Genomic DNA, 23,013 nt, shown 5'->3' with positions numbered 1-23,013 from the left:
TTGTAAGAGATGACTTACCTAAATTCGATGTAACTGTTTTGCCTGCATAATGAGCGTGACCCAATACAAATACAACCAAACAACCGTATTCTCCACGGTAGAAAGTGGCTTCAAGTCTCAACTGTGGTCCTCAATTACGACATAGACGATTTCTTCCTCGTTGTTAGGAAATAATGTAGTTGAAAGTTTTATAATACTCCCCCTTGAAGGTTTAGATTAATTTGAGTCCCTGCCAGATTACTGCACTTTTCCTGTCATTTTGAAGTAAAAAAGTACTTTGTGTTTTTAGAAGTAAAATTTCTGACTTGATAGAAATAATGTTTAACTACATTATTTAATTTGAACATATGTTAAAAGGTTTTCTGGTGAGAAAACACATAGCATTTAAAATACAACTACTGAAGTCCCCGAGTTTCTTTTCTTTTTTCTCCCGTTTCTTACTTTGTAATCGCTGACACTGTTCATGGCGATGTAAGGAGAAATGCTGCACACGACGAAAAATAAGAAAAAGGACCCTTCTGGCAACCCAGTCCAGAACAGTGCATAATTCTGCAAGTATAAGAGGTACTCTTTACTTTGTAGGGTATACAGAGGTGAAAATATGTCATACTCATAAGACTTATATAATGTTATAAATCAATAAACAAAAGTAATTAATTAATTAAAGATATCCAATACATTAAAGTACTTTAAACCAGTGAATATTTTTTAAAATAAAGAAAGGGACTTCCCTGGTGGTGCGGTGGTTAAGAATCCGCCTGCCAATGCAGGGAACACGGGCTCGAGCCCCGGTCCGGGAAGATCCCACATGCCGCGGAGCAACTAAGCCCGTGCACCACAACTACTGAGCCTGCGCTCTAGAGCCCGCGAGCCACAACTACTGAGCCTGTGCGCCTAGAACCCGTGCTCCGCAGGGAGAAGCCAGCGCAGTTAGAAGCCCGCGCACTGCAACGAAGAGCAGCCGCTGCTCGCCGCAACTAGGGAAAGCCCGTGTGCAGCAATGAAGACCCAATGCAGCAAAAAATAAATGAATTTTAAAAATAAACAAATATAAAAAAATGAAATACTGATCATCATAAAAGTACGTGCTTTTTGAAATATTGAAAAATCAAAAATGAACATCTAACAACAGAGATTGGCACAACACTGTAAACCAACTATACTTCAAAAAAAATTAAATTAAAGGACAAAGTAGAAAATAAAAGTGTACATCGAGTTTATCAACCTCTGCACATGGAGGTGGGAGGGAAAATAGATTCTGATCATTTAACGTGGGGCTTCAATTCCTAGGAAAAACGAGAAGTGAAAAATAACTCAGGACCCATTTCAGGGTGTATATCAAAAAGAACTGAAAGCAGGGTCTCAGAGAGATACCTGCACACACGTGTTCACAGCAGTACTATCCACAAAAACCAAGAGATGGGAGCAACCACATGTCCATGGACAGAAAAATGGAAAAACAAAATGTGGTATGCACGTGCAATGAAATATTATTAACCCTTAAAAGGAAGGAAATCTTGTCACACGCTACAACATGGATGAACTGTGAGGACATAGGGACATGGGAAATAAGCCAGTCACAAAAAGACAAATGCTAGTATGTGATCCTACTTGTGTGAGTCCAATCCACAGAAACAGCAAGTAGAATGGTGGCTGCCAGGGGCCATGAGGAGGGGCTAATGGGGATTTCTTGTTTAATGGGTACAGAGTGTTAATTCTGCAAGACAGAAAAGTTCTGGAGATCTGATTCACAATAATGTGAATACACTTAACACTTCTGAAGTGTACCGTCAAAAATGACTAGATGGTAAGTTTTATGTTATGCGGGTTTTTTTGATCACAATTATAAAGATGATAATTCAGGAATTATGATCCAAGGGAAATAGATTATTCAACCCTGAGCAACGCGTCTTTCTCAGCAAACCTAGCGATGAAGATGTGAAGATACTGGCAGCTGAGTGGATGCTTCTGAAGCACAGGCTTAAAAGGAAAACTCATTACACCAAGCCCATCCTCACAGAGATGAACTTCAAATCACTACCCCCAAATCAATGTCTGTCTGCAGCTGGGTTTATACTCAGGTGGGGTACAGAGCTGCCTCTTGGATTTAATTACAGGAGACCAGTGCAGTAGCCTGTCTGAAAATAATTCTCAAACGTTACTTAAGGCTTTGGAGGCTACATCTACAAATTCTAATTTTTCACCAGATGGGAAAATGCATCACTGTCTTTATAAGAATGGCTGAAAGAAGAAAGGCGTGTGCCTCTGGGGGTGCCTAAGAGAATAACCATGGGGCCTCGGTCCATTTTGATCCTGAACAGACAAGCAATAAAATGAGGAAACTAAAGGACCAAGAGGGGGTAACATCTACCTCTTTCTACTACCAGCTGGTCCCACTTTCGGGAGCGCCCCTTTCAGGCACCATCCCCGCCCTCGTGGCCAGTGCTGGCTGCAGCTCAAGCATATCCCGTCCACCTGCTCTCGCATGTACTCCCAGCACCACTAAGGCAGGCAAGTCGCACAGTGAATTCAACCTCTTTGTCACCATGTGGGCTTCCCTTTCTGATGGCGCCATTTCTAACTGGGTTTCCTGCTCTTCCAACTTCCTGGTTTGGAACAGTTTGGAGTCGGCTTCGAGAGATCCCTCTTGGGCATCAGTCAGGGTCTACAGCCACTGACAAGGAATCCCGAGAACTAGCCCGTGGGGACCAGGCACCCTCGCAATGCAGAGCAATGGTGGCTAAGTAAAGGAATTAATCAGATGGCAGAGAGCGCAAGAACTGGCAAATTCTCCTTCATTTCGGTCAGTGAAGGGTCCACCAACAAATTACATTGGATTTATAAGATTCTAAAGCTGGGTCACAAGTGCTCCTGATTTCCAGTTCACTCTTCTCTCTCTCTCCCTCTCTCTCTCCCTCCCTCCCTCCCTCCCTCCCTCCCTCTCTCTCTCTCTCCAATACACTTCTGCAGTCGAGTATGTATTTTTTCAGACGATTCCCCAGGAGACTATGACAGAATATTGAACAATATTCCCCCATGCAAATTCTCTAATCATAACTTAAGAAAAAAATCATATTTTGTTAGGTATAGTCTGTCTGAAAAGTTAGGACAAAATAATGTTTAGGATTAACAATCCATTATGAATATTTAACAGCTTAAGAGGGAAAATGAGTAAATCCAATACTTACAAAAGGAAATGAGCTTCTCTCGGTTCGAATACACTGTGTATGATTAAGCATTCGAAGTAACCCATTGCTGACGATATTCATAAGAGTAGGAAAACAGTGCAGTCTCTTGGTATTGCATACAACTGAAAATCTATAATCCTTCAAATAAAACAAAGACAGATAAAATCATGTTAATCCTAAATCATTACAGAACAAAGAAAAAGGTTTTGTGTTTAAGAGCTTAACAATGCCACATTCTAGCTGTGTGGCCATCTTTAAGTTAACTGGCCTTTCTGAGCTACAGCTTCCTCTTCTGTGAAAGGGGAGAATAAATGGGTTGTGAAACAGTTTAAATGAGATAATGTATATTAGGCCCTAGCACGGTGGATAGCATTGCTGGCAATATGAATTTTTATTAGGATTACTAATTTATTAGTAATTTTCAAATTACTCATTATTATACTAATTATACTAATAATATATTATAGTATAAAATTATTAGTATAAAATTATATTATAGTATAAAGTTATTATAGTTTAAAATTATTATAAAATTACTAATTTTATAATTTTATGAGTAATTTATTATTTATTTATAATTTGATATTCGGAGTTATTAGTATTACTAATTCCTCATTTTGCTTATGAGGAAATTTCATCTAACAGGATTTAACAGTGGCCCCGAAAAGAAGACCCGAAGCTTACAGCGAGCAAGCAAAGGAACCCTGACTTTCTGGGAGGAGCTAAGCATGGCGTTAATAAAATATTCACGGTTACACTGCCAGTGAAGCGTTGTCACACTTTCTAAGAAAATATTTATGCTCTTCATGTTTACAAAAATGTTCATGCATTGATCAAGAGGCTCAATATTGTTCAATATTACCAAGAGTTCATGCAAGACATACCACAGATAAGTAACAAGTAAAGCAAATGTCAAGCAACGTAGTGTCCTAGAGTTGGAGCAAAGAGATTACGTTTTCTATGATGTGCCTACTTTAGGTAGAACTGAATTCAGTGATACATCTTCAAAGCCTTTTGTTTCTGTTTTTATTTCCCTTGTAGCAAGAAATAAACAGGTAGCTTCATTTAATTTGGCCCCCAGCTTTGCACTGGAATTTAAGTAAGACTCGGAGTTTTACTCAAGATTGGGACGTATTTTCAATAGTTTTATTCCTGTGAAAGGATCTCTACTGCTTATACTCTTTTACCCAAATTGAAACATATTAAATAATAAACTGAGAACACTTTTCTCTCAGAGATTTCATCCGGCTATTATGGTATTTAATGTATTTTCTCAATATATAAAAATATCACTTGGGTAGTCGTTAAATAGGATTTCTTAAATTCATAATTATATGGGTTGGTACTTTTAAGGTCTAATATTTTATTGAGGGTGAATAATGAAATGACATTTAGGTACTTTCAAATGTAAAAAAATCATCTAATTCAAAATTTAAGATAAAAATGTTTTATTTAAACTTCACAGTTTATTCAATAACCCCAAATGTTTTTAAGTCAAGTCGCTGTATACTAGCTGGGTTGACTTTCTGCAGTTTTTAAGACAGTTAAAATGTAGCACTTTAATTTTTTTCATAAAAGCAAAAACAAGAGGTAAGTAGCAAGCATACCCTTTTTTTACCAAAAACTATGATAGCTCCATTGTAAGAGGGGTCATCAGTGCCATTTCTATTTTCAAAGTCATCTACTTCCAAAAGTATATTTTGATGCTTCAGTGACTGTATAAAATCTTCAATATTTGATTCTAGTATGAAATCAACAACAGAAGGTCATCATATAAAGCAAGAACATATATGACAATTTAAAAAAATAAACCACATACACAATTTAAAATCAATATTTATAGAATATCATGTAAAGGCATGTGTCTTTGGGCATCAAAATAATAATATTCGCCCATGAAAGAGAACCCATTATACTATCTTCTGTTTATCAAATCTTATGCTGTGATGAGTTAGCTTTATAATTCTATTTAATGCATGCTAACGTGTGACCATTAAAACACGATAACTCTATTTTCTGACTTTTGGTTAAAAAATACATTTGAACTCATTAATTTGTGAAAATATAATAATTGTATGAGAAGTACTTTATAGATTAGCCATCCTAAAACAGCCAGTAATAAACTCCCCTCTCTCCCTTATTCTCCAAAATAACAGAAAAGCAAATATATGTATGTGTATGTATACTAGGTACACATACTTTACAAATTTACATATATATGACATAAATACATTTTTCCTCTGCAGGTGGGAAACGAGTGCCACTGTCCGATCAAAGCGTTCGATACACCCCTAAAGAAGAAAGCGGACGGGATTGTTTGACGGAAATAAGAGCTGAGAAAACCGTGCAGCCCAGAGCGCCCGGGAGCCAACAGCTACAGAGGTACAACCAATTTCCAGGATATCTAAACCCAGGGTGGACAAATTCAAGGGGCAAATTGGGCTCTGAAGCCATGGTCAGGCTCACTGACTGGTTAACCCCACTTGAACAAGGCGACCCCGCCTCATGTTTCACACAGAATAGGCAGCGGGTGCCGCGAATTATTTTCTAAGAGACACTATCTGGGGAATTTACTTTAGGGCAAGACCTAAAGTAACTCCAGACAGTTAGGGATGTCTGAAGGATGGAGGACAGGACAGGCTGGAGTGAGAAAGGAAAAAGGCGCACTCGTGTTTCTTTGCTCATTTGAACTTTGAAATGGGAATTCATACTAGGATCGGAAAAATAGGGCCAAGCCCTGGATGACAGGATTCTCACCAGGTGGGAAAGGGACGCACACACACAAAAGAAGCTTTCCATGCATCCTGGGGCATCCACACATCCCACTGCATCTCCACAGTCACTTGAGTAGGACACCTTCGAGGTGACCCACATTCACCTAGGCAAACAGGGATGCTCCAATTAAAGAGGAACATCTAACCAATAATCATCAGACTCTGAGAACAGAGGAACAAGATGGCACAGAAGCTCCACACTTAGATCACAAAATAGCTAACAGCTGAGCACAGAAAAGAAAAAAATGAGTAGGTTAACACAAGTACATGGAGCTCAGAGTAACTGGAGAGGAAAATACATACATGAGACAACAGCAAACTGAAAGGTAAAGGAACAATTCTAGATCTTGGAAATCCAATATACAATTAGCAAGACTTTCAGTTTTAAGGTAGCAGAGTGAATAAAATTGCTTTCTGAAACCCAAATGGAAAACAACAAGAAGAATGAGAAACAGAAACGAAAAGACCACCTTGGTTTAAAGAGGAGACATCTAGACCTCTGAGTCATGAATTGATATAAAAACTGGGACGCACGGGGGACATCATCAAGAGAGGACTCGTACTCTGAATCTATTTTTTAACATCTTAGGGAGAAACATAAAAGCTTCTTCTTTACAGTGAAATAAGCAATTAGACAAAACCAACTGCCCATCATTTAGGATAACAAGGTCACGGGTTCCAAATGGTCTTAAGGAATCTTCCTAGATCTTGTTGGAGGGGCATAGGGTATAAAAATGCCATCTTTACACATCAATCAGTGTGTATAACATTTATAGCATAGGTTAGGCTGCTGTAACGAAGAGATGTAAAAATAGAGTGGTTCCGTAAATATAGAAATCTATTTTCCTCTCATGTAAGAGCTTAGGATAGTCGGGCAGACAGGCTGATAGGGAGAAAGGTTATATAGTGACTCAGCCTCCTCTGTCTTGTCCCACCATCTCCAAAGTCACAGCAAACGTGCATCATTCCTCATAGTTGTTTTCTATAAGTGAGGTTTAAATACACATTTTATTCCCTTATAATTTGCTTTCCCCCACTCTACATGTGCTATTTAACAATAAAAATCACTTATTTCTGGATTTAAATTTTGTTTTTTGTTTACCTGTGTTGTTGATAATCAGTAAGCTGGTACGAGAGTCTTGGGGAAGTTGTCCAGGAGAGAGGAAATACATTTCGGGTTTAAAGTCCCAATCAGTCTTTTGATTTAATACAGCATAGAGTATGCTTTCCACAATCAGAGGGAACATTGCAATTCCAAATACAAATAATCTATCAATAAAGAAAATTTACCATATGAATGTATAACAATGTTATTTATTCAGCCAGACATTTCACAAATATCTGCTGAGTGCCATCTAGAATAGACGCTAAAATGTTGAAAGTTACACCTCTGCATGCCACACAGTACTAAAAGGCATTGCAATAAAACACAAGGCTATCAAACTATGAGAATTAAACAGACCTAACGTACAGGTATTCCCACCTTTGGTAAAATCAAATGCTACATTTATCCAGCTCTGGCAGGAATGTTGGTTGGGTATCGTGTTCTAGTTTTTTGTTGTTGTTTGTTTCTGTTTATTTTTTTAGATCCAAGATAACAATTTTCTTTTCTTTTTTTCTTTTTAAATTCTCTTCCCATATAGGTCATTACAGAGTGTTGAGTAGAGTTCTCTGTGCTGTACAATAGGTCCTTATTAGTTATTTATTTTATATATAGTAGTGTGTATATGTCAATCCCAATCTCCCAATTTATCCCTCCTGCCTCTTTCCCCCCTTGGTAACCATAAGATTGTTTTCTGCATCTGTGATTCTACTTCTGTTTTGTAAATAAGTTCATTTGTACCATTTTTTAAGGTTCCATATATAGCGATATCATATATTTGTCTTTCTGTGTCTGACTTACTTCACTCAGTATGACAATCTTTAGGTCCATCCATGTTGCTGCAAATGTCATTATTTCGTTCTTTTTTATGGCTGAGTAATATTCCATTGTATTCTAGTTTTTACTTTTCTCCTGGTTTAACCCTCTCTTGTTACTTGCTATCTAACAAACCACGTGCTCTGATACTCACAGGGTCAAAAATGCTTTCTTCCCATGTTTTAACTTTAAGAAACGGAGCCGTGCCATTGCACAGAACTGCAGTCTCCAGAGGCCCATGGCACTCACAGCCGTCTGCATCTCAGGGAGAGAAGAGCAAGGTGAATCCATTTCAGGTAGGCGTCCTGTGTCTCCCATCATCTCTGCTTGTTCAAAATTTGCACACACATACAATACACACACATTATTAATGCCACCATGGGCATCACATTTTTCTCTTTTTAGCAATATTATAAACTGTTTTAGAATGTTCACGGTTACAAAGCAAAGAACATAAGAAAGGAATTACGTGTATGGATGTCCACATTCAATAAACTCAGTGGGGAAAATATGCTGAATTCATACCAAAAGTGGAATTCAGGAAAGGATGATCTCACTATGCCCAGTCTTTGAGAAGGCAGAGAAGGTCCCATAAGTGAAAATATTCTGAGGGATTTCAAGAAACCTTCTCCATAGGAACAGCCAATCATGGATGCCTAAATATCTACTGTTGAGCTATCAATAATTTAGAAGTACATGTGAAAGATTATCAGCTCTGAAACCATCACATCTGTACCTGATTCCCAAATATATGCCTTACAAGCAGCATGATTTGGGGAAAATCACTTAACTGTGGTTTGTCCGATTTTCTTATACGTAAAAGCATGCCAATGGCATTTGTTGTAAAGGTTATTATAAGAAGGTAATTGCAATATAGCCACACATCGATCAAAGTGTCTGGCACAGAGGCTGCAAAATGACAGTTCTTATTATTAGCGCCCATTAAAATACACCTTAGGAGGGACTTCCCTGGCAGTCCAGTGGTTCAGACTCTGCACTTCCACTGCAGGGGATGCAGGTTCGATCCCTGGTCGGGGAACTAAGATCCCACATGCCGCACGGTGCGGTCAAAAAAAAAAAAAAAAAAAAAGACTCATAAAATACAATAAAATGAAATGAAATAAAATAAAATATACCTTAGGAGATTATTTAACCCTTTTCCTCATTAAGACCTTAATGGAAATCTGTATATGAACAAGCTAAGGGTGATTTTTGTAAGAAACGTCTGCTCAGACTTTATGACCCTGATTGAGAGGCTCTGACATCCTCAAAGTATCCAAGAAGCAGTGAGCATCTGGGGGTAGGAGAGAGCTGCTGAAATAGGAAGCAAATCATTTCCAAAGGGAAATCTGGGATACTCCAAGCAGGCATCTGTGTTCAGTCCTCATAACGATGTTAAGAAAAGTGACAGCCTTTCCCAAACGGCAGAGTCAGATTTGGAACTTGCCACATTCCTTAGTGTGAATCATGCATAAGACATTATAAATACTAAGTTGATACATGAGCATTTGGAAATTGATCTTCCATGAAGTATACAGATGGATTTACCTTGCTCAGCAGTTGATGTTCCTTCCAGTTTCATGAAGACTTCATTCAGAGTTGACGTGGAAACCTCATAGCTCATCACGCCCAGGCCAGAACCCTTATCGAGATCACCGAAAAGGTCTAAGGCAACAGAGGGGAAGAGGTACATTAGAAGTACCACATCGACAACTAAACCTAGTAAGTAAATACTTATCTAGAAGATGATGCAGAGTATTGTGCAAAACGTTTATGTCTTTGGAATATCACAGTAAGCAAAAGCAAAATTTCACTAGAATGTTCTCCCTTTCGGAAATGAACATGTCAGGCTTCTCCCTCTGTCCTCAAACCCTCTGCACTCCATCTTCTGTCCACAGCTCATGAACTGCTGCAAACTTCTTTGAGGAAAGATGAGCAGTCAGAAAGAGCATCCTTTTCTCACACCACAAATCAACGTAGATGTCTACCTCTATTCCTGGTTTCCCTTCTGTGTGATTTGTAGCTGCTCCCACCGAAGCCCGCCTCTTTGACTTGTGTCCTGAATTCCATCCCTTTGGGCATCTTAAGGACTTCCCAAAATAGTCTCTTCTTTTTCTCTCCTGCATCATCAACTTCTCCTACATGAACTGGGTCATCCCAAACCAGAGGCAAAAATGCTGTAAGATCACACACTGAACAAAGACAAGCAACAGCAGGGACGTCCCTGGTGGTGCAGTGGTTAAGAATCCGCCTGCCAGTGCAGGGGACACGGGTTCGATCCCTGATCCGGGAAGATTCCACATGCCGCGGAGCAACTAAGCCCGTGCGCCACAACTACCGAGCCTCCGCTCGCTGCAACTAAAGAAAGCCTGCTCACAGCAACGAAGACCCACCGCAGCCAAAAATGAATAAATGAAATATAAATAAATTTTTTAAAAAGAAAAGCAACAGCAAAAACAAAACAAAACAAAACAGATCTATTCCTTTCCCACACACATACACACATTGCTCCAAAGATTTGTCTCTTTTGTTCTCTTTCATTAGTCGCATCCTATTCACACTTAACCTACACAAATCCAAATGCTACCCTTACCCCCTTCACAGAAGCTACTCTTTTCAAGGTCATCAGCGATTCCAGATTTCTTAATTCAATGAATAGGTTTGGGGGGTGTTTGTTTGTTTTTATTCTTTTAACTTGGTATGTCTGTCTGTCTCTCTCTTTTTTTTTTTTTAACTCAGTGACATTCAAAGCTGCAGACTAGCCTCTTATTCTAGAAACGTTTTCTCCCCTGAGTTGATAAGAACACATCCTCCTGTTTTTCCTTCAGGTTCCTCAGGGGCTCCTGATTTCCACCACCCTCTGACTCTTTCTCTACTTTCTCCGGAGGGTTCAGTCCTACATAACCTTCTCACTAACCCAATCCCTTTGCATTAAATCCATCTATATGCCAATGATTCCCAAATTCAATTGTCTGATTTTGTTCTCTGATGTCCAGTATCTTGTAATCCAACTATATACTTGGCCGTTTGACATCTCCACTTGGGAGTCTAAAAGCATCTCAAAGTAAACATTTCCCAAATAGAACATTAATTCCCTTTTCTCCATTCTACCCAACTGTACCTGTCATCATTTTACACTAAATGACACCCTTTCCACCCAGTGATTTAAGCCAAAAGTCCCGCTTGATTTTTCACTTCTTGTGCTACTCAGACTGGCCATCAGCCAGATTGTTTGGCTTTATGTGCAAATATATTTCAAATCCAACCACTTCCAATCATCTTTCACCTGGCACCATGGTTAACTAATCACCTTTACCTCTGATATGGCCCCATGACTGGTCTCCTAGGGTCCGCTCTTGTTCCTCTCTACCCTGTGTGCTCTTTCATATCCAGAGAATGAAATTATAAGTCACACCACATCAGTGCCCCGTTTAATGACATTCAGTGGTTTCTCAATGCATTTAAAATAATAAAAGTCACAGACCACACAGCAGCCCCCAAAGCTGCATATGAGCAAGTCTCTATCCTTGTGACAGCTCCCATCCCCGCCAGCCACGCCCTCCCGCCGCTCACTGCAGCTCCAGACTCCCCTTTTCCCCTCTGCTTGCAATGCTTTGACCATGTCCTTCTTGGGGTTGTAAAACCCCTATATAAACCCCAGCCTGACACCAGTCAAACACATATGTTTCTTGGGTTTTTTTTTTTTGCGGTACGCGGGCCTCTCACCGCTGTGGCCTCTCCCGTTGCGGAGCGCAGGCTCCGGACGCGCAGGCTCAGCGGCCACGGCTCACGGGCCCAGCCGCTCCGCGGCATGTGGGATCCTCCCGGACCGGGGCACGAACCCGCGTCCCCTGCATCGGCAGGCGGACTCTCAACCACTGCGCCACCAGGGAAGTCCCCAAACCCATATGTTTATTACTTTATGATACAACTGTAATACAGTCTGGTTTATTGTGTATGTCCACTTCTCCTCACCCAACGGCCTGTAGGCTCCTTGAGGGTAGGGATACATATGTCTTATTTAACCCCTTGCACGTTGAGCAGTGCCTTTTATATAACGAGTCCCTGATAAACACTGATTGTGCGTCTTTTTCATGGCGGGTACTTGGATAAGGATGCAAGCTTTGTTGAGAAGCCTCTCACCTACCACTTTCTACAATGGGTGGGTGACAGGCCAGCAGCATTACTGAGACGAACTAGAGGAGCCCTGAGGTTGGAGAGGCACTGCATTTCCCCATGGCCTGCACATGGCATGCGGGGGACCTGGGAGTCCCCTTATATCTTACAGGACATAAGTACATCATTGGGCTGGCAGAGACCTGGGGTGTGCATACAAGGCTGCCATGGGCTGACACACCTACACCAGGGAATCTGGCTAAGTGACACATTCTAGTGGTGGTATCAGCATATACCTCACTACTCCCCTTACCCAACTGAAAAAGAAGGTAAGCTAGTTGCACCTCATTGGACATTAGTCCAGGAAAGGAAGAGCATCATACAGCCCATGGACCTGAGGGCACCATCTTCCCTGCTACCACAAGGACGTAGAGAGCTGCCGTATTTGCACATTGGGACTAAATCTGAATTCCTGAGTATTCGCCTAAAGAGACTGAGTCATCCAAATGAGCCTGTTTAATCAGGCCTGTAGGGAGTTAAACCTTTAATAAACTAAATGTTTTAACAAAAAGAAAGCTGTTTAAATCAGAAAAGACTGAGATTCATTTCCTCATTTGTAAGACAGGGAAAATTATAGCATCAACCTCACAGAACAGCTGTGAGGGATAAATGATATATATATAGGAAACCATCAGAACAGCACCTGACTCATGGTAAGCACTGTATGAAGAGTGGTGATGATTAGAATGAATTATCAAACAAATCCTAGGTGTGCAGTGCTACCCAGCAGACTGGGAACACATGGCTAATACTTTTGTAGAATAAATAAATTATGTTTTTCTCTGCAAAATAATTACATACACAATTAAACTAAAATAAAAAAGGGAATGTGTAGCAGATGCCTCAATGCCCCACCCCCGTCTTTTCTGCACTCACCTGTACACAGCAAATCTGCTTATTAAGAACACCTGCCTGATATATCCAGACAAAACTCTAATTCAAAAAGATACATGAAGCTGTTTAAATCAGAAAAGACTGAGATTCATTTCCTCATTTGTAAGACAGGGAAAATTATAGCATCAACCTCACAGAACAGCTGTGAGGGATAAATGATATATATATAGGAAACCATCAGAACAGCACCTGACTCATGGTAAGCACTGTATGAAGAGTGGTGATGATTAGAATGAATTATCAAACAAATCCTAGGTGTGCAGTGCTACCCAGCAGACTGGGAACACATGGCTAATACTTTTGTAGAATAAATAAATTATGTTTTTCTCTGCAAAATAATTACATACACAATTAAACTAAAATAAAAAAGGGAATGTGTAGCAGATGCCTCAATGCCCCACCCCCGTCTTTTCTGCACTCACCTGTACACAGCAAATCTGCTTATTAAGAACACCTGCCTGATATATCCAGACAAAACTCTAATTCAAAAAGATACATGCACCCCAATGTTCATAGCAGCACTATTCACAATAGCCAAGACATGGAAGCCACCTAAGTGTCCCATCGACAGATGAATGGATAAAGAAGATGTGGTACATATATACAGTGGACTAATACTCAGCCATAAAAAAAGAACGAAGTAATGCCATTTGCAGCAACATGGAGGTAACTAGAGATGATCATACTAAGCAAAGTAAGTCAGAAAGAGGAAGACAAACACCATATGATATCACTTATCTGTGGAATCTAAACCATGACACAAATGAACCTACTTACGAAACAGAAACAGACTCACAGACATAGAGAACAGACTCGTGGTTGCCAAGGGGGAGGGGGATGGGTGAGGGATGGAGTGGGAAGTTGCTGTTGGCAGATGTAAGCTATCATATATAGAATGGATAAACAACAAGGTCCTACTATGTAGCACACAGGGAACTATATTCAATATCATGTGATAAACCAGAATGGAAAAGAATATATTAAAAAGAATATTTATATATGTATAACTGAATCACCTTGCTGTACAGCAGAAATTAACACAACATTGTAAATCAACTATACTTCAGTAAAAAGAGAGAGAGAGAGAGAGAAAAAGAGAACACCTGCCTGAAGGCATTTTTTCTGGGCTCTGCTAAGTTCACAAGGAGCACAAGCCAGAAGGGTCAGAACATTAACGCGCCTGGAAGCATCTCTCAACCAATGACGGATAAGGAGTGGTGAATAAATACCCCAGCTTTCTCACCCTCCGGTGACAACTCTAAGCCCTTCTTCTTACTTATTGATTTATTTCTCTCAGTGGTTTCACACCTCAACTGCCTATCGCAATAACCTGCCCGATGATGATAACACAAACTTTCCTGGCTTCCTCCCCTCCCCCGTCTCATGTCCCCTTTCCCCACTGATGCTTCTAGGCATCAATTACCAAACAGATTAGCTGCACTAAACTCCTCATCTCAGCTTTTTAAAAAACCCAACCCCAAAGCAAGATCCAAATCCATTAAACAATGAAAACTGGAACAATAACGTGAACACTTTCCCAAATATCATTCCATTGTATTCATATTTAAATTACCTGGAAATTTATTCGTCCTTTCCACAGGCAAAGTATACACAAGCTTTTCTTTGCTTTCTGTTTTCAGTTTGGCATCAGGGATGTGATGATTAATGAGGGATGTTATTTTTTCTGGATCACATGTTTCATTTCTGTACAAACTAATACATAAAAGGAAAGACAATTCATTTGTATTTTCTCTACTGCTACCACAAAAATAGAGTTTTTATTGGATTTCTAGCCTTTGTGTATTACTTTACTCGGCTTTTGGGAACAAACAAAATGAGTAAATAATAACAATAATAATAATAATGTCATTGGTTTGAAAAATCTTAGGATCTATATAGAGAAGGTATATCAGCTCAAAACAACTACAGATACACAAGTAAATATGTAACGTAATGAAAACTATATATCAAGTATGAAGGTAAACACTGGGAGTTTAGAACATTAGGCAGAAGAGATTTCTCAGGGAAAATAATTATTACACCAGACTGTGTAGATATCAGAAAATTAGTGTCTAATCGGGAAATCTGCCCTTCATGCATGTTTTGTGTGGCCATCAAGGTTTTTTCATAAAATTCTTTTAGCCTGGACACACTTTCTTTTTCTTTTTCTTTTTATAAATTTTATTTATTTTTATTTTTGGCTGTGTTGGGTCTTCATTGCTGCGCGCGGGCTTTCTCTAGTTGCGGCGAGCGGGGGCTACTCTTCGTTGTGGTGCACGGGCTTCTCATTGCAGTGGCTTCTCTTGTTGCGGAGCATGGGCTCTAGGCACACGGGCTTCAGTAGTTGAGGCACCTGGGCTTGGTCGTTGTGGCTCGTGGGCTCTAGAGCACAGGCTCAGTAGTTGTGGCGCATGGGCTTAGTTGCTCCGTGGCACGTGGGATCTTCCCGGACCAGGGCTCGAACCCGTGTCCCCTGCATTGGCAGGTGGATTCCTAACCCCTGCGCCACCAGGGAAGCCCCTGGACACACTTTCTTGTTAGACACCGTCCTCTTCACTCTTTGCCACCAGATTTACTTCCTGTTGATAGTAGCTTCTGAAGGTATTTGACTTTGTGCCCTCTGAAAGGATGAAAATCTACTGCAGGATTGCCTGGACCAGCTGAGGAGACGGGCGGTGGGTAGGAGGTTGAGGTGTAGGCGGCGTGGGGTGGCTGCCTGGAAAGTGGGCCATGAAGCAGCCCTGCTGCCATCAGTCAGCCCGTGCTTCTCTTCTAGAAATCTGGCCGATCCCTAGAGTTAGTGAAGGTGCAGGAACAGCGCTGGGAAACACAGATCAATCCAGCTGAGCAGAGATGAAGCAGAGGGCCAGTTCTCTCTCAGAATGCTCGACCTTTATGATACACCAGTACTGAAGATACAGCAATGTATCCCATCTGTCCCTGAAGGCTTTACCTTAAGTGATATCCAAGACCCCATCTTCTCTTCAAAAAGACAGAGGAGCCTGCACACTTCACCCTCCCGCTGGACAGGATCACTTTTCTATCTGAGTAGAAAGAAGCGAGAGAGAAAAGATGAGAGGAGTCATTTCCTCCCTCTCTAGAACAGATGAATGGATAAAGAAGATGTGGTACATATATACAGTGGACTAATACTCAGCCATAAAAAAAGAACGAAGTAATGCCATTTGCAGCAACATGGAGGTAACTAGAGATGATCATACTAAGCAAAGTAAGTCAGAAAGAGGAAGACAAACACCATATGATATCACTTATCTGTGGAATCTAAACCATGACACAAATGAACCTACTTACGAAACAGAAACAGACTCACAGACATAGAGAACAGACTCGTGGTTGCCAAGGGGGAGGGGGATGGGTGAGGGATGGAGTGGGAAGTTGCTGTTGGCAGATGTAAGCTATCATATATAGAATGGATAAACAACAAGGTCCTACTATGTAGCGCACAGGGAACTATATTCAATATCGTGTGATAAACCAGAATGGAAAAGAATATATTAAAAAGAATATTTATATATGTATAACTGAATCACCTTGCTGTACAGCAGAAATTAACACAACATTGTAAATCAACTATACTTCAGTAAAAAGAGAGAGAGAGAGAGAGAGAAAAAGAGAACACCTGCCTGAAGGCATTTTTTCTGGGCTCTGCTAAGTTCACAAGGAGCACAAGCCAGAAGGGTCAGAACATTAACGCGCCTGGAAGCATCTCTCAACCAATGACGGATAAGGAGTGGTGAATAAATACCCCAGCTTTCTCACCCTCCGGTGACAACTCTAAGCCCTTCTTCTTACTTATTGATTTATTTCTCTCAGTGGTTTCACACCTCAACTGCCTATCGCAATAACCTGCCCGATGATGATAACACAAACTTTCCTGGCTTCCTCCCCTCCCCCGTCTCATGTCCCCTTTCCCCACTGATGCTTCTAGGCATCAATTACCAAACAGATTAGCTGCACTAAACTCCTCATCTCAGCTTTTTAAAAAACCCAACCCCAAAGCAAGATCCAAATCCATTAAACAATGAAAACTGGAACAATAACGTGAACACTTTCCCAAATATCATTCCATTGTATTCATATTTAAATTACCTGGAAATTTATTCGTCCTTTCCACAGGCAAAGTATACACAAGCTTTTCTTTGCTTTCTGTTTTCAGTTTGGCATCAGGGATGTGATGATTAATGAGGGATGTTATTTTTTCTGGATCACATGTTTCATTTCTGTACAAACTAATACATAAAAGGAAAGACAATTCATTTGTATTTTCTCTACTGCTACCACAAAAATAGAGTTTTTATTGGATTTCTAGCCTTTGTGTATTACTTTACTCGGCTTTTGGGAACAAACAAAATGAGTAAATAATAACAATAATAATAATAATGTCATTGGTTTGAAAAATCTTAGGATCTATATAGAGAAGGTATATCAGCTCAAAACAACTACAGATACACAAGTAAATATGTAACGTAATGAAAACTATATATCAAGTATGAAGGTAAACACTGGGAGTTTAGAACATTAGGCAGAAGAGATTTCTCAGGGAAAATAATTATTACACCAGACTGTGTAGATATCAGAAAATTAGTGTCTAATCGGGAAATCTGCCCTTCATGCATGTTTTGTGTGGCCATCAAGGTTTTTTCATAAAATTCTTTTAGCCTGGACACACTTTCTTTTTCTTTTTCTTTTTATAAATTTTATTTATTTTTATTTTTGGCTGTGTTGGGTCTTCATTGCTGCGCGCGGGCTTTCTCTAGTTGCGGCGAGCGGGGGCTACTCTTCGTTGTGGTGCACGGGCTTCTCATTGCAGTGGCTTCTCTTGTTGCGGAGCATGGGCTCTAGGCACACGGGCTTCAGTAGTTGAGGCACCTGGGCTTGGTCGTTGTGGCTCGTGGGCTCTAGAGCACAGGCTCAGTAGTTGTGGCGCATGGGCTTAGTTGCTCCGTGGCACGTGGGATCTTCCCGGACCAGGGCTCGAACCCGTGTCCCCTGCATTGGCAGGTGGATTCCTAACCCCTGCGCCACCAGGGAAGCCCCTGGACACACTTTCTTGTTAGACACCGTCCTCTTCACTCTTTGCCACCAGATTTACTTCCTGTTGATAGTAGCTTCTGAAGGTATTTGACTTTGTGCCCTCTGAAAGGATGAAAATCTACTGCAGGATTGCCTGGACCAGCTGAGGAGACGGGCAGTGGGTAGGAGGTTGAGGTGTAGGCGGCGTGGGGTGGCTGCCTGGGAAGTGGGCCATGAAGCAGCCCTGCTGCCATCAGTCAGCCCGTGCTTCTCTTCTAGAAATCTGGCCGATCCCTAGAGTTAGTGAAGGTGCAGGAACAGCGCTGGGAAACACAGATCAATCCAGCTGAGCAGAGATGAAGCAGAGGGCCAGTTCTCTCTCAGAATGCTCGACCTTTATGATACACCAGTACTGAAGATACAGCAATGTATCCCATCTGTCCCTGAAGGCTTTACCTTAAGTGATATCCAAGACCCCATCTTCTCTTCAAAAAGACAGAGGAGCCTGCACATTTCACCCTCCCGCTGGACAGGATCACTTTTCTATCTGAGTAGAAAGAAGCGAGAGAGAAAAGATGAGAGGAGTCATTTCCTCCCTCTCTAGAAAATATGGAGGAGGCGCCAGAGCTCAGATTTCCCAAGGAGACGTGTCCTATGGGGACATAAGTCCATCTAATGGGCATTCAAACATTTAAAACATGCATTAAAATGGATGCATTTAAAATGAGCTTATGCGAGACTTCCCCGGTGGTCCAGTGGTTAAGACTCCATGCTTCCACTGCAGGGGGCATGGGTTCAACCCTTAGTTGGGGAACTAAGATCCCACATGCCACGTGGTGTGGCCAAAAAATTTAAAAAAATTTTTTTTAATGAGCTTATGCATCCCAGTCCACTTCCGTGCCCTCCAATACTTGAAAAAAAAAAAACAAAAAACCACACCATAAATTCCATGGACATATTTTCTACTCTGGATGCTAAAGGACGAGTGGATATTTTTCAACCAAATATACATGAAAGAAGATTGGGATGTTGTTGAAATTCATCAAAAGCTGATGTGAAAAAAATCAGTTTTGTATTAGCACTCACAGTCCAACATATGTCCTGCTGGTGAGGAATTCTACAGCGGGACCAGATGCCTGTCACCCCCCCAATTCCTACGCAGTATAGACACACCAAGGTAACGAGAGCAGGGGTCTTGCCCTGGGAATAAATACTTCGCAAATTCTTCATTGTCATACTGAGATAAAACCAACAGTTACCAGCCAGGATGTCAGCTTCATCCATGAAGTTGGTACTCAAGAGGATCACGCGGTCTGCTTTGTGCTCCTTGAGGAAGCTCCACACTCGATGCCTTGAGAAGGGATCCAATCCCACAGTTGGCTCATCTAATAGCAAAACCTACAGACGATGAAGATACACAAACTGTGCCTCTCTTCCACGTTAATTGCTTCCACACTAGAGTGTGGGAAACAATCAAAACCAAGCAAAATAATAACTATCCAAGCATGTATATCCAATACACTGACACTCATGGTTAAACACAGTAGGCTCTCTCTTGCTATATTATAATGAAAACTCTACTACTTCCAGTGGTAAAAGAAGAGCTTCACTTCTTTGACATTAGTCTTAGCAACATTTTTTGGATATGTCTCCTCACGCAAGGGAAACAAAAACGAAAATAAACAAATGGGACTACACCACACTAAAAAGCTTTTGCAGAGGGAAGTAGACCATCAACAAAACCAAAGGCTGCCTACTGAATGGGAGGAGATGTTTGCAAATGATGTGACCGATGAGTCAGTATCCAAAATAAACAACTCACACGACTCAACATCAAAAAGAAAATCTGATTACAAAATGGTCAAGGAATCTGAACAGACATTTTTAAAAGAAGACATACTTATGGCCAACAGACACATGAACAGATACTCAACATCACTAATCATCAGGGAAATGCACATCAAAACCACAATGAGATATCACCTCACACTTGTCAGAATGGCTCTTATCCAAAAGACAACAAATAGCAGGCGTCAGTGAGGGTGTGGAGAAAAGGGAGCCCGTGTGCACTGTTGGTGGGGATGTAAATCGGTGCAGCCACCGTGGAGAACGGTGTGGAGGATCCGCAGAAACTTAAATTAAAAATAGAACTACCACACAATCCAGCAATTTTACTTCTGGATATTTTTCCAAAAAAACCCCCGAAACACTAATTCAAAAAGATGCATGGGGCTTCCCTGGTGGCGCAGTGGTTGCGCGTCCGCCTGCCGATGCAGGGGAACCGGGTTCGCGCCTCGGTCCGGGAGGATCCCACGTGCCGCGGAGCGGCTGGGCCCGTGAGCCATGGCCGCTGGGCCTGCGCGTCCGGAGCCTGTGCTCCGCAACGGGAGAGGCCGCAGCAGAGGGAGGCCCGCATACCGCAAAAAAAAAAAAAAAAAAAAAAAAAAAATGATGCATGCACCCCTATGATCATAGCAGCACTATTTACAATAGCCAGGACATGGAAGCCACCTAAGTGTCCATCAATAGATGAATGGATAAAGAAGATGTGGTGTATATATACAATGGACTATCACTCAGCCATAAAAAAGAATGAACTCTTGCCATTTGTGACAACAGGGATAGACCTAGAGGGTATTATGCTAAGTGACATAAGACAGAGAAAGACAAATACTATATGATCTCATTTATATGTGGAATCTAAAAAAGAAAACAAACGAACAAACAGAACAACATGGAAACAGACTCAGATACAGAGAACAAACCAGTGGTTGCCAGAAGGGAAGGGGTGGGAGAATGAGAGAAATAGGTAAGGGAGATTAAGAGGGACAAACCTCCAGTTACAAAATAAATGAGTCACGGGGATGAAATGTACAGCTTGGGGAATATCGTCAATAATATTGTAATTAGTTTGGACAATGACAGTAACTAGATTTATCATGGTGATCTTTTGTAATGCACAAAAATATTGAATCAGTATGCTGTGCACCTAGAACTCACACAGTGTTGTAGGTCAATTGGATTTCAATAATAAAAGTAATAAAAATAAATGGGCATGTAATTTCATCACCTGTGTATACAATAAAATGTTTGTATCACACCACACACACACATACACACAGAGAAGAGCTGGACTTTTTCCTGATACTCAGTCTGCATTCCTCCATATGTATAATCGCACTTACTTGAGGGTCTCCTAAAATGGCAATCCCAATGGTCAGCTTTCTTTTCTGACCTTCACTTAAATGTGTAGCAATATTATTCTGAATGTTCTGCATGTCCAACTCCAATAAAATTCTTTGTACCTAGACCAGAAAGATACAAAGCTCATAATCCAAGATGATGCATATTATGCAATTTTAACCATCTGTTAAAGCAGTATGTACATTTTAAAGGACCTCATTGCCTAAATTTTATTCATAACAGGGCAGTAAATCACTGATTTAACTTGGCAAATGGTTGGCGGTTCAGTGAACCCCGAGCACACCCGTCTACCTCTTGTTCCACTTCCTGCGGCGGAATCCCTTTTATTTTAGCAAACAGCCTGAGGTTTTCCTTCACAGTGAGCGTGTCAAACTGAACATTGAATTGAGGACAAACACCAGTTATCTTTTGGATTTCCTCCAAGTCTTGCATTTCAGAGAGATTTTTATTATAGATGGTAACTGATCCTAAGAATGGAAGTTAAAAATAATTTAACATTGGCAAGATAACACGATTTATTAATGTTTGGAGATCTTATTCAGGAATATATTGGCATATATTCAGAAATATCTAAAATAATGACTTTATAGTTTATTAACAACTACTAATTAGTCTTAACATAAATAGAAGCTCAGAATAGTGTATATTTCCCTGGAGTATCACACAGCAATGGAATAAAGATAATGATTTTCACGAAAATTTGGGAAATACAAAATACATATAAAACCTTACAGTTCTGATAAACAGCTCTAGATAAACAAACATTGTTTCCTCTTAAGCAGTTAAATTTAAACCTTAAAATGAGAAAGGCATACATATGACCTCATTCTATTAACAGACATCTTGCCTTTGGGAAATATCTTTTTGCCCACCTTCTGTTGGAACAGACAATCCATTAAGGATGTTTAGCAACAAAGATTTGCCAGCTCCACTGTGACCCAGAATTGCCGTGATTTGACCTTCGTATATGTCAAAGAACAAGCCTGTTTTTAGAATAAAATATTAACATTATAAACAAGAGTGCAATAGACAGGGCTGTTTCTAAAAACAGAACAAGACAATTTATTTTAATTGTGTATTCTGAAGCATTTCAATAGTTTAAAATATATAATATTTGATATTTTCCTGGTTGCTAAAAAAACATGCTTACTGTAGAATATTTGAGAAGTAAATACAATCACTTTAGAAGATAAAATCAAGGATAATTCCAAATATTAGCATTGTAATAAACGTACATCCTTGCATTTGCATATATGAATATGTAAATATCTATTTATAAACTTTGATCATACTCTATTTTTTCCTAGCCTGCCTTTTCAAATATTAAATCATAAACATTTTCCATGGCATTAATTACCTTCTAAAATATATTCACCAAAAATTTATATTTCTCCCGGAGCCCATTTTTCTATTCTTTTGTTATAAATGTTTTGCATTTATATGTCAACAGAAAAATCATTTAGCTAAGAATCCTTTGAGGTATTATTTTTTGTTCATTTGTCTTATCACCAAGAGAAAAATGAAACTTTGTTATGGAAAGCTGTTGAACAGAGTAAGATGAAATTCTTAAGAATCTTATAATACATTATATCTAAACGATCAAATCCTTTCAATTAAATTAAGTGACCTACTTTCTAATGATATTGAAATTAATGACTGGGCTGAAATTTCAGTTCATCTATTTTCTATCTGGATGATCTTGGATAAATGAAATTCTATAAGGTTTGGTTTACTCACCTATTAAATGTGCTAGTAAAAATAATTTTAAGTAAAGGGAAAATTCTTCCTGTTGTAATCCAATCCATTAAAACCCTCGTTTACAACT

General features: G+C 40.1%; 1 protein-coding gene across 14 annotated transcripts in view; it reads right to left on the bottom strand.

The window, feature by feature from the left end:
• ABCA6 (ATP binding cassette subfamily A member 6) overlaps positions 1–23,013 on the bottom strand; it is an 86,530-nt gene that overhangs the window by 17,926 nt on the left and 45,591 nt on the right. For 13 of the 14 annotated variants that reach the window (XM_028499353.2, XM_028499356.2, XM_055090429.1 and 10 more), the window contains 12 exons: positions 22,061–22,171; positions 21,480–21,655; positions 21,170–21,289; positions 19,244–19,382; positions 15,904–15,994; positions 14,524–14,663; positions 9,429–9,545; positions 8,035–8,203; positions 7,065–7,231; positions 4,796–4,929; positions 3,189–3,326; positions 442–549 (listed from right to left, as the gene is read on the bottom strand). In XM_028499353.2, the coding sequence (XP_028355154.1) occupies positions 442–549; positions 3,189–3,326; positions 4,796–4,929; positions 7,065–7,231; positions 8,035–8,203; positions 9,429–9,545; positions 14,524–14,663; positions 15,904–15,994; positions 19,244–19,382; positions 21,170–21,289; positions 21,480–21,655; positions 22,061–22,171 (1,610 nt within the window). Of the gene's footprint in view, positions 1–441; positions 550–3,188; positions 3,327–4,795; positions 4,930–7,064; positions 7,232–8,034; positions 8,204–9,428; positions 9,546–14,523; positions 14,664–15,903; positions 15,995–17,060; positions 17,201–18,440; positions 18,532–19,243; positions 19,383–21,169; positions 21,290–21,479; positions 21,656–22,060; positions 22,172–23,013 lie in introns of all 14 variants that reach the window. The other variant, XM_055090437.1, reaches the window with a different exon arrangement.

Source organism: Physeter macrocephalus, chromosome 14, assembly GCF_002837175.3.
Source record: "Physeter macrocephalus isolate SW-GA chromosome 14, ASM283717v5, whole genome shotgun sequence".
NCBI classification, from domain to species: Eukaryota; Metazoa; Chordata; class Mammalia; order Artiodactyla; family Physeteridae; genus Physeter; species Physeter macrocephalus.
Note: the sequence above shows the minus strand (reverse complement) of the source record. Positions and strands in the feature narration are given on the sequence as shown.